The sequence below is a fragment of the Typopeltis vanoorti genome, chromosome 14, assembly GCF_054136105.1.
Source record: "Typopeltis vanoorti isolate ZY-2024b chromosome 14, IOZ_Tvanoo_1.0, whole genome shotgun sequence".
Classification (NCBI taxonomy): Eukaryota; Metazoa; Arthropoda; class Arachnida; order Uropygi; family Thelyphonidae; genus Typopeltis; species Typopeltis vanoorti.
In genome coordinates this window covers 75079888-75097502 of record NC_143562.1, presented here as the reverse complement: position 1 = coordinate 75097502, position 17615 = coordinate 75079888, and the positions used below count along the sequence as shown (strand labels likewise).

The window sequence follows — 17615 nt, the reverse complement described above, 5'->3', positions numbered from 1 at the left end:
CCCCCCCATAAAAAACACTTTATAAAAATGCTATTTTTAATATTTGATGCCAATAAAGTGAGTATTTCATTTTGAATTTTATCTCCTAAATAGGAGGGCACATATTTTTAAAGTCAGGATCATTAGCTACACGTCGCGTGCGTTCCGATATAAAAGGATCAAACTTTTCTAACATCTCAATGCATTTTTAAAAAATTGCCATTGTTGCGATCCTAAAGTTTATTACTTTTACCACGAAGAGCTAGATTTTGTTTGCCTAAAAACTGCACTACAAAAATTATTCTTTTTATAACTTCATACCAACGTTTTTTTTTATCTGAAACAGTTTGTTGCAAATGATCAAAACAAGTTTTATGTTTTAAGGATGTAATTAATTCTGTCCATTTTTTGTAATTGTTCAAATTTTTCTCATGACGATTCAGGTACATTGCAAGATGTTGCCTATATTCTGCTGATAACAGAAGAATATAGAATAAAGTTAAAAACTGCAGCAGATTTTCTTATGTTTAGAGCAAATGAGAGTGTGAACAAGATTAAACAAATTCAAACGCGCATCATCCTGTAAACAGTAAACTCAGACAAGTTCAAGTTTTTACTTGTTTATGCTGAACTACTTGTAGAACTAGGATCAGAATAAAATAAGATCTTAAGGAATAAATAATTTGTTTAAGACAAATCTATAAAATATAATTAAAAGTTAAACAAGAATGTAATTTATTTTGATATAATTAATGATTTTAAGTATTTCCTCCTCGCCCTGAAATACTATCCTGGTGTCTGTGTGCGTTGCACACATTGTCGGCATGCCCCTGCTTACCTGCTCATTCATGCAATCTATTCAAGTCCTAATATAAAGTCATAATATCTACATGACTCTCCCCAGTTTTGCATCATTTGCAAACAGTTGTATATCACCAGTTAAATCTATCCCAATATCATGAACAATTGTCCTAAAACTGGTCCCTGTAGCACACTACTAGTGACCTTCCTCTTTCAGAATACTGCAGATAACAGGGTGGGAAGTGGTGGTGATGAAGAAACATATAAGTAACTTCAGTTAGCAAAAAAAAAGAGTGATTATTATGAGCTATTCTAATTATGGCAGTAAAGACTGGAATGAAGAGAAAGCTTCTGGGAATAAGGAAAATTAATTTCTCGAGTTCTTATGAGGCAACATCTTAGGCAGCATGTAAAGGAGAGCACACGAGGATCGAGAGTTTTAGATCTGATCATTTCAGAGGATGAAATTGAGTGGGGTTTCGCACTTCCTTCCAATTGATGACAGTGATCATGAGTTGGGGCCAGCCATTTGAAGATTTCCGTGAGGAAAGGATATGTGGAAGTACAACGCTGGTGATTATGATAAGCTTAGAATATAGCTTGCAGCTACAGCATAGAATGAAGAGTTGAGTGGTAAGGAAATAAAATGCTGCTTGGGAACTGACAAAGAAATACATAACAATCAATATGTGAATGTATTCTGAATGGTCAAAAGGCTGAATAAGGTAAGTAAAATGGATGGACGAAGAGATTAAACATGAAACCTGGAAAAAAGGCATTTTGGAAGCAGCACAAGATGAATAATGGTAATAATCAGTTGAACAAAGAATAATAAGGGGAAAGTCAGGAGAGTGACTCAATTGGTAAGGACAACAAAAGTGCAGTATAAGCAGAAATTAGCAAATTAGGCCAAGAAAAACCCTCACGAGTTTTTTTTTGATATGTGGCAAGTAGAAGGAAGAATGATTATGGTAAGATATGGTAAGTGGGAGATTGGCAACTTGCAGAGGATATAATCGAGGTGTTCAGTGGATGGTTCATCAGGGTGTTTCATACTCAGTCTGATATTAGAAGCTCAAATGTAGAGAATGAAATGAGAGAAGACTTAATGATGAGTGAGCAAGAGATACACAAGGAGTTAAGTAAGCTAGATGTCAATAAGGCAATAGAACTTGATGATATATCACTATGTGTCTCAAGGAAATATTTCAAGGAGTTAGTATTAGCCTTGGCCTATCTGTTTAACAAGAATCTTGCAATGGCGAAATTCCAAAGTAGTGGAAGGAAATGATGTTGTAATTAAGATATCCAAGAAGTTGATGAGATATAGGATACAAAAGTGAGTTGATAACAGTAGTATTCTTTGTGCTTGTCAGCCTGGCTTTGTTAAAGAAAAAGGTTGTGTTTTATAAATTTGCTTATGTATTATAACAAGGTGACAAATGCATTGAATGAGAGAGATGCACATGCAGTGGTATGCTTAGATTTTACAAAGGCTTTTGAGAGGTTGCCATATTTTGACAAGTTGGTCAATAAACTGAAGCAGATAGGACTGAATGATAGGCTAGTGAGTTGGATATGTGAATGACTATCAGATAGGTATCAACAAGCTGTGTATGGAGAAGGGGGACTATCTCAGAGGAAGGTCATTAGTGGTGTGCTGCAAGGGTCAGTTTTTGGACTGCTATTATTTAATTTGTATATTAATGATACTGAGATATGTTTAACTGGTGATATACAACTGTTTGCAGATGATGCAAAACTGGGGAGAGCAATGAGGAATCAAGCAGATGAAGTCTTGAAGAGACTGTATGATTGGGCAGTAGTATGGAACTGTCGATTCAATTTTGCCAAGTGCAAGGTTCTAAAATTTGGTAGGCAACAACGAGATGTAAAGTATACACTTGGCAAGGAAATTTTGGAGGAAGTTAAGGAGATAAGATATCTCGGAGTAGTGGTGAACAAAGATCTGAAGTTCAAAGGCCACACTGCACAAGTTGTCTTCACAACTTGTGCAGTTGTCATTATCCCATTATAGCAATGATGCAAAGGATCTTAACTTGTAGAAATAAAGGAGGTTCTGGTTCCATTGTGTAAAGCCTTGATCAGGTCTTGTATGGATTATTGTGCACAGATTTGCTTCCCTGGTTTTCGTGGTGATGAGGATATGTTGGAAAATAGTACAGAGAAGACTGACTAAGGTTGTAACTGGTCTCTGGGATGTGGGATATGAAGGTAGATTGAGGGAATGCAATTTGCAGAGCTTTGTGAATAGGAAGAAGAGAGGGGATATGATTGAGACATTTAAGTTGGTAAACAGTTGTTATCAGATTAATGTGTAAGAAATTTTTTGTGCAATGAGGGAAAGAAGTAAAAGAAGGGGATATACTTTTAAGTTATATTATTATTATTATTCGTGACACCTCCAAGGAGTCCGAAGACCCATCGCAGGAGGACACCTACAACTGTCTCAACCACTACACCGAACCTCTACTACGAATTGTCTCCATCAACCGCCCACCTCCACCACTACCACAACTAGTATTTTTTGTCTGTAAATTGCGTGAGTTCTGAAGGGCCGATTTGTCTGTATGCGGGATGAAAAACCCGAGTCTCCGAGAGAAAAAACCCTGCTACTCCCGTATGAGATCAGCTAACTCGCCTTCGATTGAAATCATCCAGATAAAGATTCCTCCCGTCGCGACGACAATCGAACTTAGGCCTATTCCAATCGAAGGGCAATGTACCGTTGTTCTTCCAATTGCGCTATGGAGGCACCATATGAGGAGGGTTCTTTGCACAGAGTGGTTGGTCAGTGGAATGCATTGCCTGACGACACTCTAGCAAATGCAGATATATTAAATGAGCTTAAAGCACAGTTTGATGAACTTTGTGCATAACAGTGTTTGCCTCTTGCAAAGTCTTTTGACTCCATGGAGATCTGGTTTTAATAATAATACAGCATTTTGCAACTTTTTTTTTTCCTAATTAAAAAAGTTGCAGGAAATTTTGGATAGGATGTATTGCGAATTATACTGAAGTGAGACACTTCTAGTTCAAGCAATCAAGTTTGTATAAAAGTGTACGAAACAAATTAAATATATTAATGCAAGGAATGACACTGCTTTTTTTTTTTTCCCAGACACTGATAAACATACGTCAGGTCCAAGCTGGAGACATACAGCAGTTTAAGATACACATGTGGCAAAATATTACATATTATTATAATATGAAATTAAAAGTAATTATTTATTTTTTACTATAAGATCACCAATCTCATATCAACAACAAACCTCAAAATTTGGCCTTGCTCAGCATGGAGTGGACACTAACCACAATATCCTGTGGTTCAATACTCACCTTTTACATCTGTGCAAGTTTAGGTTTGAGTAGTTATTTAAAGAGTGCTGAAGTACTTCTACACAATCCCAATTTAAATCAGAATGAATTAAATTGGGATTGTGTAGAAGTACTCTACTGCCAAGATTTGGGAGTCTCATAAATGGCAAGCAATAGTGCATTCTCCCCCTCTCCTCCCCTCTTATATAATGCTGTGTCATTCAATTCATTATCTAAATTTTATTTATTTATTTTTTTTTTTTTATTTCAATCATTAATTTTGGCTTGCTGTAAGCATTTTATTTTCTAACCACCCACTAGGTGGCATTCTGGCATGTGGCTCAGCTCTGTAAACAGGATCGACATTGTTTTTTTCAAGCTCACCTTGTATGCTGTTGCAATGAATGAAAATCTGTTTCTGGTTGAAATATTTGCAAAAAATAAATAAAAAATATTCTTGTGAATACGTGTCTAATAAACTTTATTATGTCACATGTACAAATAAAACTCATATCTGATATGTATCCTCAAGCAGTGTACAGAACACTATGATAGTACTATATGATTAAGGCTGCATTATTACTTGCTTCCTATTAATAAGTCAAAATTAATCTCATTTGGAAAATGCCAATACAGTCAGATCTTACTGTATCAATTCCCTTAGATCTGTCTTTTTTCCTGCCATCAAACACCTGTTTTGGTAATTCTTCAAATTTCAATGATAACTGAGTAATAATTGTTTTCTTGTTCTCTTTCCAAAGCATTACCATAACTTTTGTCTACTTTTAAACAAACACTGTCTTAGTTTTTTTTTTTTTTGTATTTTCTGTGCATTTACATGCTTGCCAGGAACTTTCAACATGATTTCTTTTATGACTACCTCTAACTTCTTGAATCTTCCCATGAAATTCAGATTTTTCTATCCTTACAAACAACTTTACATGTCTTTCTGGGTGAATGTTTCCTTCAGAATTTGCCACCAAGTCTCAAAAGTTTGGATTTTGTTCTCAGACTTGCATTTTTGATCTAATAATATTCAAGTAGAGTTTCCCTGTGAAAAAGTTGTTTTGACTTTTAAATTTTTTGTAAAAACATTTCTCTCTTCAATATTATGAACATTTTTATCTGACTCGAAACAAAATGATAATCGCTTCCTGTTTTGAAGAGGTCTCGTACGTGTATCGGATGATTTTTATTTGTTCTCTCTATAGAGTTCTCTCTATAGTGTGTTCTCTCTATAGAGAACACACTTCTGGAGTTATGGAAGCAACTTCTGTTTCGAATATTTAGTATCTATTAATCTTGCATATACAGTATAAAACTAGTATAAATCAGCAAATATTTTCTGCGCATCACATCGTGGCTGTCAGTGTTTGAATAAATTATTTATTTATTTTTTTTACTGAGGTTGTCATAGAAATGTATTTTTTTTTTTTTTTTTTTTTTACTGAGGTTGTCATAGAAATGTATTTTTTTTTTTTTTTACTGAGGTCTGAGGTTGTCATAGAAATGTGAAATTTGATATTGTTATTGATAGTTTTTGACATTAGTCAAAAACTATCAATAACAATATCAAATGTTTAAAAGAATATTTCATGTGTCACATTAATGCTTAAAATGCATCCAAGTTTAATAAAAATCCAATAATCCTACTGCTACAAAAAAATAATAAAATAAAAAGCCCAGCGCTACATTAAGTTATGCAAAAATATCAACAAGAAAATTAATTATTTTACAAATCACTATTTTTCTTTAAATACCTGTGTAGTGAAACTCATTATTTGTCATGTATAAAAAATGAACACACAAGGAATAATAAAAATCTTCATACTATGATTCAACATTACAGTAGGAATAATATTCCTATGTAACGTTCATACTTTTATAATGATAAACTGTTTTAAAATGAAAAGTATATTTAAATCCAATGTTATTTTTAATTTAATTTATTTTATTTTAACCGCTCAAATTTCTAGACTTCGAAGTTAGCTCCTCTGATCACGTGCTGCTGTCGATAACCACAGCAAACAACGTGTGATTGCCAGTTATTGGTTTATTAAAATAAAATTAATAATAAAATAAAAAAGTATTCACTTACCGACTATTAAACAACACACCGTGAAAGATATAAAACTTGAAAGGGCGGAAATCTATCATCAAAATCCTTTTATTGTCTTTACGCTCCGATATCCACCAATATCTTATGAACTTTTATACGTCAAAAACTATTAGCCAATCGTGTGTCTTTTCAAACTTATGCCTTAATATCAACAGGTAATTGCGCAAAGAAAGTTGTGTAATTTTCACGTGCTATTGTCTACGCCTTGTTTCTATGAAATCTTTTCAAATCTTTAGAAATATAAACAAAAACAGTATTTATTCATCACGCAAGTGCGTAATAGTCAAGTTGGAAAGGAAGGGGGGGGGGGAGTAACTACAAGCAATAATATACCTGCTACATCGCAAATTCTCCACAATGAGGAAATGCAAGACGGTTGCTTAGCTCATTTAAGGTAACTCAGTCCATGCGGGAGTTCAGCAATTCGAAAGCTCATCCTGTTGCTGGTCGCCAACATACACACACAGTTTTGATACAAGGAGCACAGAAATGTACTTGCATTTACGGTTTTTGTAGCGACGACGACAGCTTCTGTTGAGAAATACAAACTGCAAATTCAAAAATCTTCTTGTCTTCAATCGATATTTTTAATTGATATACACCGACGTCTGCGAAAACTAAATTATTTCAAAACCAGTTCAAAATAATGTGCTTCCAGTAATTCAAGGCAGTCTTGAATCAAGCACTCTGCGAATATAAGGACACTAACCAAAGAACATTAACATTTTCCATTTTCGAGAAGTAAATTTTCCACACCTTAACAAGATGTTAGATGTTTGTGAATATTGTTATGCACAGATACGCTTTATTTACTAATGAATCGATGTTCACTCCCGACTGAGTGAATAATATTTAATAATTCTTTAAGAATGAGATTCAAATAAAGACCATTCCCATGATGCAGATTGCATTCCAAAAAGATTTATAAAAAAGGTGCAATTAAGTGAATATATTTAAGGCACAGTATGATAAACTGTGTGTATAACAGTGGACCTCCCACGATGAGTCTTTGACTCCATGGAGGTTTTTGTAATAATAATAATAATAAGCACCACTTTCAATTTAAAATTCAGACGGAGCAGAGCTTGACAACTTCGATTGTAATAACACGAATCTATGTTGAGCGATAGTTCTACATTAGCACTCAAACTGAAAAAAAAAAACAAAAAAAACTGACAACTGGAAACGAGAGGAGCGTCTAGCGCAATGTTTCTAAATTTTTCTGGTTACGGTCCACTCCCTCACCCCTTCATAATCCACACTTTACTGATAGTCATGGGCGTCTGCAGAGGGGGATCAAATGGGGCACTTGCTCGCCCCTGGGATCTACTTGTGTAAAAAAAAAAAAAAAAAAGCGAAAAAATTAAATAAAAATTTATGGATGTAATTATTTGTCTCCAAGCTTTGCCCCCCCACCCGGAAATTTTCTTCGGACGCCCATGCTAATAGTTCATATTTTATTACCCGAGGTAAACCTTCATATATCGCCCTTAAGGACAAAATTGGGATGGGGTATATTGTGAATAATACCGAAGTGAGACAGATTCTTTAATTGTTTATTCTAGTTCAAGCATTCTTCTTTATACAGACTTCAAAAATGAAGTTTGTATAAAAAAAGTACAAAATATGATAAATATGTAAAGGGGAATAAAATTTTTATCCCCCCTTTACTTATCAACCTCGCCAGAAAAAATAGCCGTTTGGCTTTTCATTTTAGTTATATGATAAATATATTAATGCGAAAATGGCACTGCTTTTTTTTTCAGACACCAGTCTAATGGACTAGCCAGTAAACATATGTCAGGTCCAAGCTGAAACTTACAGGTGTTAAGAACCCAACATGTGACAAAATATTATGCATATTGTTATATTGAAATTAAACGAATTATGTAAAAGAACTTTTTAAAGGATTTTTAATATATCATGTGTTAAACTGCATCTGAAAATTTACAAACTAAGAAAAATATTTATTTATTAATAAAATTCTCTCATGGCCCACCAGGAAAACCACTTTGAGATAGTGGTTTTCCTCTAACACACTTTGAAAAAGGCTGTATATAGGATGGAAGAATATGAATTTAGTGAAACCCAATGAAGGTTATGTTCAGGAGAATTGCAGTGTTCCAACTGTAGCATATGGCTAGTGTTAGTTTTCATGTCCTAAATAAATCCACTAGTTGTCATACGATACTAACGTGAACTGACAGCTGAACTTTAATATTCTGAATAACGTTGTACTTCTTGGACATGTTCGAACTGAGTAACAGGTGAATTCTACATTGGGAGTGGCACAGAGCAAAATGTATTATGACTTGATTTGAGGAAAACAAACTGCCTCTTCGGCTCTGAACTCGACCTGAATCCTTGTAAAATGAAATAAAATAGTATAGAATGATTCATTGCTGTAAGCCAATATTATTATTATTTTTTTTCAGTTCACAATAACACAAGGAAAGAAGAAGCGAATAATATTCATTCAAAGGCCATATATTTCCACCTGAAAATTGCAGGCTATCATCATCCATTGTTCGCGTCTACTTTGCATTACACTACCGTTTGGCTGATGATAGCTTGTAATTTTCAGGTCGAAATATATGGCCTTTGAATAAATCTTATTCACCCCTTTCCTTGTGTTATCGTCTAAATTGAAGAAACTATATGGCATAATATCTCTAAAAGAACAATATTACTTGTATCACTCAAAACAGTTCAGTACATAGAAGAGTTTACGTGAAACTTTCAGAAATATGGAAAGCTTGCCATTTAAACTTTTTCCAAACTAGATAAAGGCCAAAGGCAGGCCTTCATTTTGTGAAAATATGCAATATTTTGAAATTTCGGGAGTTGAAATATTTTTGGAAGCATAGTATATGTGTCTTCTTTAGTGCTGTAAACTAAGCTTATATCTTATTATTATTATTTTTTTTTAAAAAAAAAGCTTCACCTTATTAAAAACGTAATATTTTGATCTTTGTGTATTTCCGTAGTTCAGATGCTTTTTTTTTTTTTTTTTGTCAGCATAGTATATGTATCAGTCTAATAATGTAAGAAGGATTGATCGGGAGAGAAGACTATAATGCAACAAATTATACAAAAAATGTTTACTGAGGAAAAGAAAAATCAACAAAAAGAAGCACATTCACTATTATTATTTCACACCTCCAGGGAATCCAAAGACTCATCGAGGAAGAGTGTGCCAACAGCATCGAACGATGGGGCCCCTTCCAACCTAACCGCGCTCAAACTTACTTAACTGAGCCATTAGTAGCAGAGGTTCTACCAATCTATACTGAAATAAGTATTGGACACTTATATTTCAGAGATACAGGTAACCCTCGTATAACGCAGATGTTAGGTTCCATAGAAATGTCGCGTTATATAAATCGCGTTATGAGAGACTCAGATCACATAGAAAAAGTAGGGTTATGTTCCGAAATCGTTTTATTATTATTATTATTATTATTATTATTATTATTATTATTATTATTATTATTATATAAACAACGACATATCCAACAAAAATAAATTTTTATTTAATTCACGTAATTCATGTAAGTTAAGAAAACATATAAACTATGAAACAAATACGTAGTACAGTATAAACTTATAAAAATTACAAATTGTAGGTAAACTTCATTGCACATAATGCATAAATGTTTTAGGCAGAATAAAATAAAGTGCATATTTTAATCGTCATCACTGTCTTCAAAACTAACATTTCGTAGATGTTCTTTATTGATGAGTGGCCGGACGTCATCATCACTTGAAATCTCTTGGACATCATTAGTATAATTCTCATTGCATACTTCGGCTGGTTTAGTTATCAAGAAGTCAGTAATAAGACCTTGCTTACTACTATGCTGCAATTTTTTTTATTAAATTCATAATATGGAGCTAAACAAATATTCAATTGTCTCGTGAATTTTCCGGAGAGCTCCATCGAGGGATTATTATGAGTAAAATAACTTCCTAACTTTCTTGCCAAGTGCAATCCTTCTGCTAATTTCTTTAAACTGAATTCTTTAACAGATTCATCACAATCAGAATCTTCGGCAGAACTTTCTCCGCCATTTGGTTCGACGTCATTTATTAATTGTATCAGTTCCTTCTCATTTAAATCTGTTTTCCCATTAATTAATTCACTAATTTCGTTTTAGACCGTATCGCAAAAGCCCTCTAAGTGGCCATTACTATAAAAATAAATTTTTACATAAAAAAGCATTACATATTGTATGTAACTCAACAGAAAATAGTGCTCAGCTTGAGATTAACACAGTTATGATTTTTAATGCGCTTTCCGGGCAAAAAAAGAAGGCAATTTTCAACAATAAACACTGTAAACAATTGACGTTACACGCGTAATGGGTCTTTTCCCTAATATAAATTCGCTTCTTAATAACTACATGCGAGATACGGGCAGATGCAATTTAACGAAGATAAAATTTGATTTTTAAGTCGCACGGTGAAAAAATATATAAAAAGATAAAGGGCTACTACAATTTGTAGACGGTGTTATATCGAAACCGCGTTGAACAAGGGTTACTACAATTTTAGACCGCGTTATATCGAAACCGCGTTATACGAGGGTTACCTGTATCTAAATTTCACACACACCTCAATAGCGTAATGATCGACATTAGTTCTGAAACCCACTTTCCATCCTTATAGATTCATCCGTTTTGTAACAATACTGGTTAAGTGGTTTGTACAGTCCTTGTACAGTATAGTAAGGATTAGTCTGCCTCTACCCGAAGTCCTAGTTACTCCCACAAGTGTTTTTGGGGTTAAGATCAGAATGGTTTAATAATAATTATTTTTTATATATAAATTCCTCAAGCCCTATCGCAGCAACACCTGTAGCATGCATTACATGATGCATTATGTCACAAATGTCATAATTCTGTTTATAAAAGTGCTACAGTATACAGCATTGCATCATCATGGTGTTGTATATCCCTCAGCGTTCATCCTCCTAGGCACTACAACCAAAGGTACGAATCCATGTCAGAAAAAAAATACTTCAGACCATAACACCTCTGTTGCCAAATTCACATCTGGCATGATACAGTCGGCATAAGCTGAACCTTAGTTATCTGTCATACCTACACTCGCCCATCACAGAGGAATTTATCATTATTTATTCGTCTCTTCAATGTGGATTTCCATGGACTTCCAACATGGTACGGACCACTCATGATGTTCTTTACAACAGTATTCTCTGAAATGTAAATTTTCATGGTTGAGATAGATTACGTACAGCTGCTCGTCTATAGAAATCATGATTTTGCAGCTCTTTATGTAGTCTCCCACTACTAACTTGATTTCTTGTATGTTCTTTGAACTCCATTTTGACCGATTCCACATCAAATCATACTACAGGGATTTGCTTACAACTGTTCAGAGTGCCCATTGTTCTACCTTCCTGTGTTTTTTCTATGTATTTCTTGGCTGAAGTAGCTCTATCAGGTTTCCATAGATTGATAATATTGGCTGCACTTGACTTTTATCATTATCATAAACGGGTAAGCAATTGATGTCGCTCTATGATAACATCTCATTCGAAGGCCATTAGTTCTTTTCTGTGTGTCTCTGACAGTAATAGATATATAATAGATCTAGGGTCGATTGTAAATCTTTACCGTATATGTCACGTGTGAAGACAGGAATAGCTTTATCAGTGTGTGTGTGTTTCATTCCAAAACAAATACTTAGTTCAATATATTGTATACCATAAATACATAACATATTATATATACAGTATATCAGTATATTTATACATATTGCATTATACATAGAGTTTATTACATATACCATAAATGCTAGCTCTCTTATGCGGATGTTTTAAAATATCCTTTTAAAATATTCAGCCGTTCTTTATAAATTTACACATTGTGATTGTGTGAGTAAGAAGAAGATGTAGAAGGATGACACGAAGCTTTGCTGACAATGACTCATTCATTCCGGCTTGACTCGAGTCTAGTGGGCAGTCTCATTCAGCTATACGGCTTGCAAGGTTCACACCAGTATCATGCATGCATTGGCGCACCCAGGGAGGGGGGGGGCTAAGGGCCCTTCCCCCCAAAGAAAAAGGAAAAAAAGACTAGAAAATTTTCCAAAGATCTTTTCCTAATTAAAATTCTTTTCTTATTTTTTTTTAAATTTATTTACGTTGTGTCGTGTCTTCTATTTCTATACTACTTATGAATTAGCGGTCACATAAGGTGGGAATACCCTCTGGCTCTCGGGAATCACGGCAGTTGCGAACGCAAGGCGAACGAAGTAGTTCTTGGGCGATACTTTGTTTGCTCGAGCCGAGCCACAGATGACGGGTATCATGTATTGGCGATCATTGCAGATGCTCAGTCATAGGTCGTATGCAATGCGTTGTGTGTGTGTATTTTCAAGTCGTCTACTCAACTCGCCCCCCCAAGATTAAATCATGAATGCTTCCCCCCCCACCAAGATTAAATCTTGAGTGCGCCACTGCATGCATGCAACACATATTTGCACACCAATGTGAAGTATGTAACACATATTTGCAATATCAGTATACCCCGAGCAGTGAACAGGGAACTGCAGGGAATTGCGTAATTACTGCTGTTCCACTACATTTTACTCTTTAATCAAATTTAGTAGTACAACTTAAACGTATTAGGAGTGCTTCTTCAATGTGATAGCTATTTGCAAGATAAAATTGAATTTCATTGAAAAGAAGAACATATAAGAAAGTTTTAAAGAGAATAAAAGTTGAGAGCTCTCCGTTTTTTTTTTTTTTTTTTTTTTTTTTTTTTTTTTTTTTTTGTGCAGGAAGGGAGAGAACGAGGGGTCATCCCTGGAGATTGTGTAAGAATGTGGTTAACAAAGGTGTTAGGACTAGATTTTTTGCTTGGAGGGTTGTAAATGGGTGGAATGCATTGCCAGAGGTGGTTGTGAATGCTTCATTTGTGAATGAGTTTAAGGGGAAGTATTATTATTATTATTATTAATATTATTATTATTATTCCTGATACCTCCAAGGAGTCCGAAGACTCATCGCGGAGGACACCTACAACTGTCTCAACCACTACACCGAGCCTCTACTACGAATCATCTCCGTCAACGCCATCTACCGCCCGCCTCCACCACCACCACCACCACCACCACAACTAGTATTTTTTGTCTGTAAATTGCGTGTGTTCTTAAGGGCCGATTTGTCTGTATGCGGGAGAAAACCCGAGTTTCCGGGAGAAAAACCCTGCTACCTCCGTATGAGATCGGCTAACTCACCTTCGATTGAAATCGTCCAGATAAAGACTCCTCCCGTCGCTACGAGAATCGAACTTAGGCCTATTCCAATCGAAAGGCGCAATGTACCGTCGTTCTTCCAATTGCGCTACGGAGGCGCTTATGACAGGTATTGTGTGAATAACGGTTAGTATGTCAATGTTGGGTCTCCCGGGATGAGTCTTTTGATTCTATGGAGGCACCTTATATAATAATAATAATAAACAGGAAATTCAGTTAAAACGTAACATTATATATTTGATGACGAAAATATTACAGACATTCCCATGCTAATTGGAATCAAGTAACATAACATAACAAGAACTGGCTTTAAATAGGCTATGAATTGACTTCGGGAGGAAGTAACTTCATGTCATCATCATCATCAACAACCATGGGTCCAATGCCCGTAGGTGTCTGCTGCCATCTTGATATGATTCTTCCATTGCATTCTGTTTTGTGCAAGATGACTCAATTTGTGTATATAGTTTCCACGCCATTTGATGTCATCGCCCCATTCTCTATTTGGTCTTCCTCTTTTGATCTTTCCTTCAATCATTCCAAACAGCAACGTTTTTAATTTTCTCTCATCATTCATTCTACATATATGGCCAAATAGACGTAATTTCCTTTTGATTATTTTCTGGATCAGGTTTTCTTTTGGTTGTATTCGTCTGTAGATTTCCTCATTGTTCACTTTCTGGATCCAGTTTATTCTCAAGATCTTTCTATAGCACTTACTCTCAAATGCCAATATCCTCCTTTCAGATTCTCTTAGGAGTACCCAGGCCTCGCATCCATAGAGCATGCTGCTGAAGATACAGGTTTCTACAATGCGCAGTTTAGTTTGCATCTTTATAGCTCGGCTCTTCCATATTTTGTCCATGGCTTTTAAAATAGTTGTTGCTCTGGCTATTCTAATTTTTATCTCTTTTTTGGGGTCCAAGTCATGCGTTAAGTGGCATCCAAGATATGTGAAGTGCTCCACATTGTCCAGTTGAAATCTGTCTATCGTAACTCTGTTCAGTAACTCCTGTTGTTCAAATATCAGTTTTAGTTTTTTCAAAGTTGACATTTAGTCCATATCTTTTTCCTTCTGTGTATGGTGTTTGCAATGTCTGTTCCAGCCTTGCTGCGTCTTCTTCAATCACGATGATGTCATCTGCAAAGCAGAGGTAGTTTATTATCATGCCATTTATTGAAATTCCTCCACCTTCTTCTTCTTTAATCTTATCTAGTGTTCTTCCCAAATGTATGATGAAGATGATTGGTGATATTGGGTCCCCTTGTCTTGGGCCAAACCAATCTCCAGTCTCACCTGTTATTCTGATTTTTGCTTGTGCTTGGCTGTTTATATCTTTCAGCAGGCGGATCAATTTATTGTCCACACCATAGGATTCCAAGACAGCCCATGTTATAATTTGGTCAATATTATCAAATTCTTTTTGGAAGTCCACGAAACAGCAATATATCTTTTTGTTCTTTCTTCGAGCTTTCTCTGCTATTAGTTTTAGTGCGAGTATTTGTTGCACTGTACTTCGATCTTGTCTAAATCCGGCTTGCTCATCCGGAAGATGTGCCCCTTTATGCCCCTTCAGGTGCTCTGTTAGTATTTTCATCAGCACTTTGCCAAGATGACTCATTAATGCAATAGTTCTGTAATTGGTGCATTCTAAAGCACTGCCTTTCTTATGAAGAACAACCAAGATCGATTTTTTACACTCTTCGGGGGCATACCCTGATCTCTATATTTCATTACATAGCTTATGTATTTCTTTTACAACTGATTCTCCCCCATATTTTAGCATCTCGCCTATTATGTTTTCATTTCCAGGACTCTTGTTGTTCTTGAGATGTTTTATAGTCTTATTCACCTCGTCTTCCAAGATGTCATTTTCAAAGATCTCTGCTGGTGGAGAGATTGCTTTTTGTTCTTTGATTACTTCTGTTGCAGTATTATTTAGTTGATTTTTATATAGTTCGCTGCAATATCTTGTCCATCTGTGTATGATTTCTGTCTTGTCCATCAATACTTTACGATTTTCATCTTTGACTGCTACTGATCTTGTTTGCCACTTCCTATTGACATTTCTTATAAGTTTGTAGACTTCTCTAATTTTGTGTTCTCCATGGTACTGTTCAATGTCTTTGCACTAGTCCTCTAACCATTTGGCTTTATCAGATCTAGCTGCTTTCCGTACTTCATTGCATTTTTGAAGGTATAACTCATCTGCTGCCTCTGAATTATCTCTTTTAAGTTTCAGTTCTCTTTTCTCTTGTACCAATTTTAGGGTTTCCTGAGTTATCCATTTCTTGTAGATCTTTTCTCTTTCAGGAATTACTTCCTCTACTGCTTTTTTTTTAGCACGTTAATAAGTCGTTCTGCTCTTGTATTTATATTTTGTTTTTCACTTGGGGGTCTTAAGCTTAGTTTTTAATATGTTCTGATATGCTGTTCTTAGCCTGTCTTCATTTAGTTTTGAGATGTCTCTAGCCTTTTGGAACTTTCTTTTGTACTTCTGTTTCAATTATAGTCTTATATTCGCAATCACTAAGCTGTGGTCCGAATCAATATCAGCTCCTTGGAATGATCTGCACTGTTGAACTGAGGTTCTCCATTTCTGGAGAACCTCAGTTCAACAGTATCAGGTCGATCATATTCCTGTGTTTGCCATCGAAGGAGCGCCACGTCCATTTACGACAATCTTTTTGTGGGAATTTGGTATTGCAAATCATCAGGTTGTTATCCATGGCAAATTCCAGAAGCATCTCCACGTTCATTTCTTTCTCCATATCCAAACTTCATGTAAGTATTAGTATATATGAAAATGAACAAAGATAAAGCAAACTGTGTGACTTCGAAAGAAATGGCAGTGGAAACTAGATGGACTAGATGGTATGTGTTGTTGGGGGGGGGGAGGAAATCTCGGAATCCGTCATTCTCCTAAAATGACCATGGACAACGGGTTCTAGTTTATTTTGAATGATGTGATAAAGAGAAAACATTGTCAATATTGTGCCCAGAAACAGTTGATAAATGCAAAAGGCAGAAAAAAATGATTAACAGTATCTTAATATACATAATACAGTTGAGTGAATGTGACATAATAATATACAGTATTTAACACTATATTCTTAGTCAAATGACGGTACAGTCAGGAAGTATCTAAAACTGTGTACCACTTAATTAGTGATAGCCTTGGGCCATCTATCTCTGATTGGTCGGATCTTATTACTATTTTTTTTTTAAATATACAAATTTAATTTAAATTAGTAGTTTTCGTAATTTAAAATCTATAATGATTTTAAATTATTATCAATATGTATATTGTGGCCAATAGATTAGGTAACACTACCTACCTTAATAAGAAAAACGTCATAACTTGTTGGTGTAAGGCCATTCGATTCAATTACGATTACAATTCGAATACAAACTGATCACAGTAATTTGTAATCACATTCGATTACAACTGCAGTTTGTCTCATTCCCATTCATGCGCCGTCTCCTACCTAGGAGGTTGACTACCATGATGTGATTCATAGTTAACTACGGGCATAACGACAAGTTTGTCTCATATCATTCTCACAAACAACCAATGCATTCTATAAATAGAGCTGGTTATCTAAGAATCTGGCCACACATTGTATAATAAACTAAAAATAATAAAATTTATTGAATAATATATCCAAAGAATATAATTAATTATTAAACTTTTAAATTAGTATATAACGTACAGAAAAAATGGTACCTTTGGAAGCCAAAATACTTAAATTCATGGTAGTATTAAGTTTGCCCCATTACATCTGTAGATACATAAATAGTAAACAGTAAAACAATAAGCAAATTATGGCATCATACATGGAATGTTTCAACTTGTTTACCATCTAGAAATCATGACTATAAAACTAATAGCAAACAACAAGATATATATAATAATAATAATAACAACACTGTAAATAACGCTACCAAGGAAACAGTAAATGTCTTTCTGCATCAATTAGTTGAAAGTCGCTAACAGCAATTTTAGAATTAAAAAAAAAAGTGAATTAGTCAGATTAAGCCGAATGCATATTACAAACAATAATAACAATAATTCATTGAAACCGGGGGGGG

The 17615-nt window shown here is 34.9% G+C and overlaps 1 protein-coding gene across 4 annotated transcripts in view; it reads right to left on the bottom strand.

Annotated features, from left to right (window-relative positions):
- LOC150099675 (perilipin-2-like) overlaps nucleotides 1-17367 on the bottom strand; it is a 144943-nt gene extending 127576 nt beyond the window's left edge. Inside the window, exon 1 of one of the 4 annotated variants that reach the window (XM_090403669.1) lies at nucleotides 17251-17367. Coding sequence is in view for 2 of the 4 variants with exons in the window: in XM_090403666.1 (XP_090259792.1) it covers nucleotides 6218-6276 (59 nt within the window). In the remaining 2 variants the exon portion in view is untranslated. Of the gene's footprint in view, nucleotides 1-6217; nucleotides 6369-16861; nucleotides 16897-17236 lie in introns of those variants that run through there. The other 3 variants (XM_090403670.1, XM_090403667.1, XM_090403666.1) reach the window with 3 other exon arrangements.
- Between the last annotated feature and the right edge of the window lie 248 nt (nucleotides 17368-17615).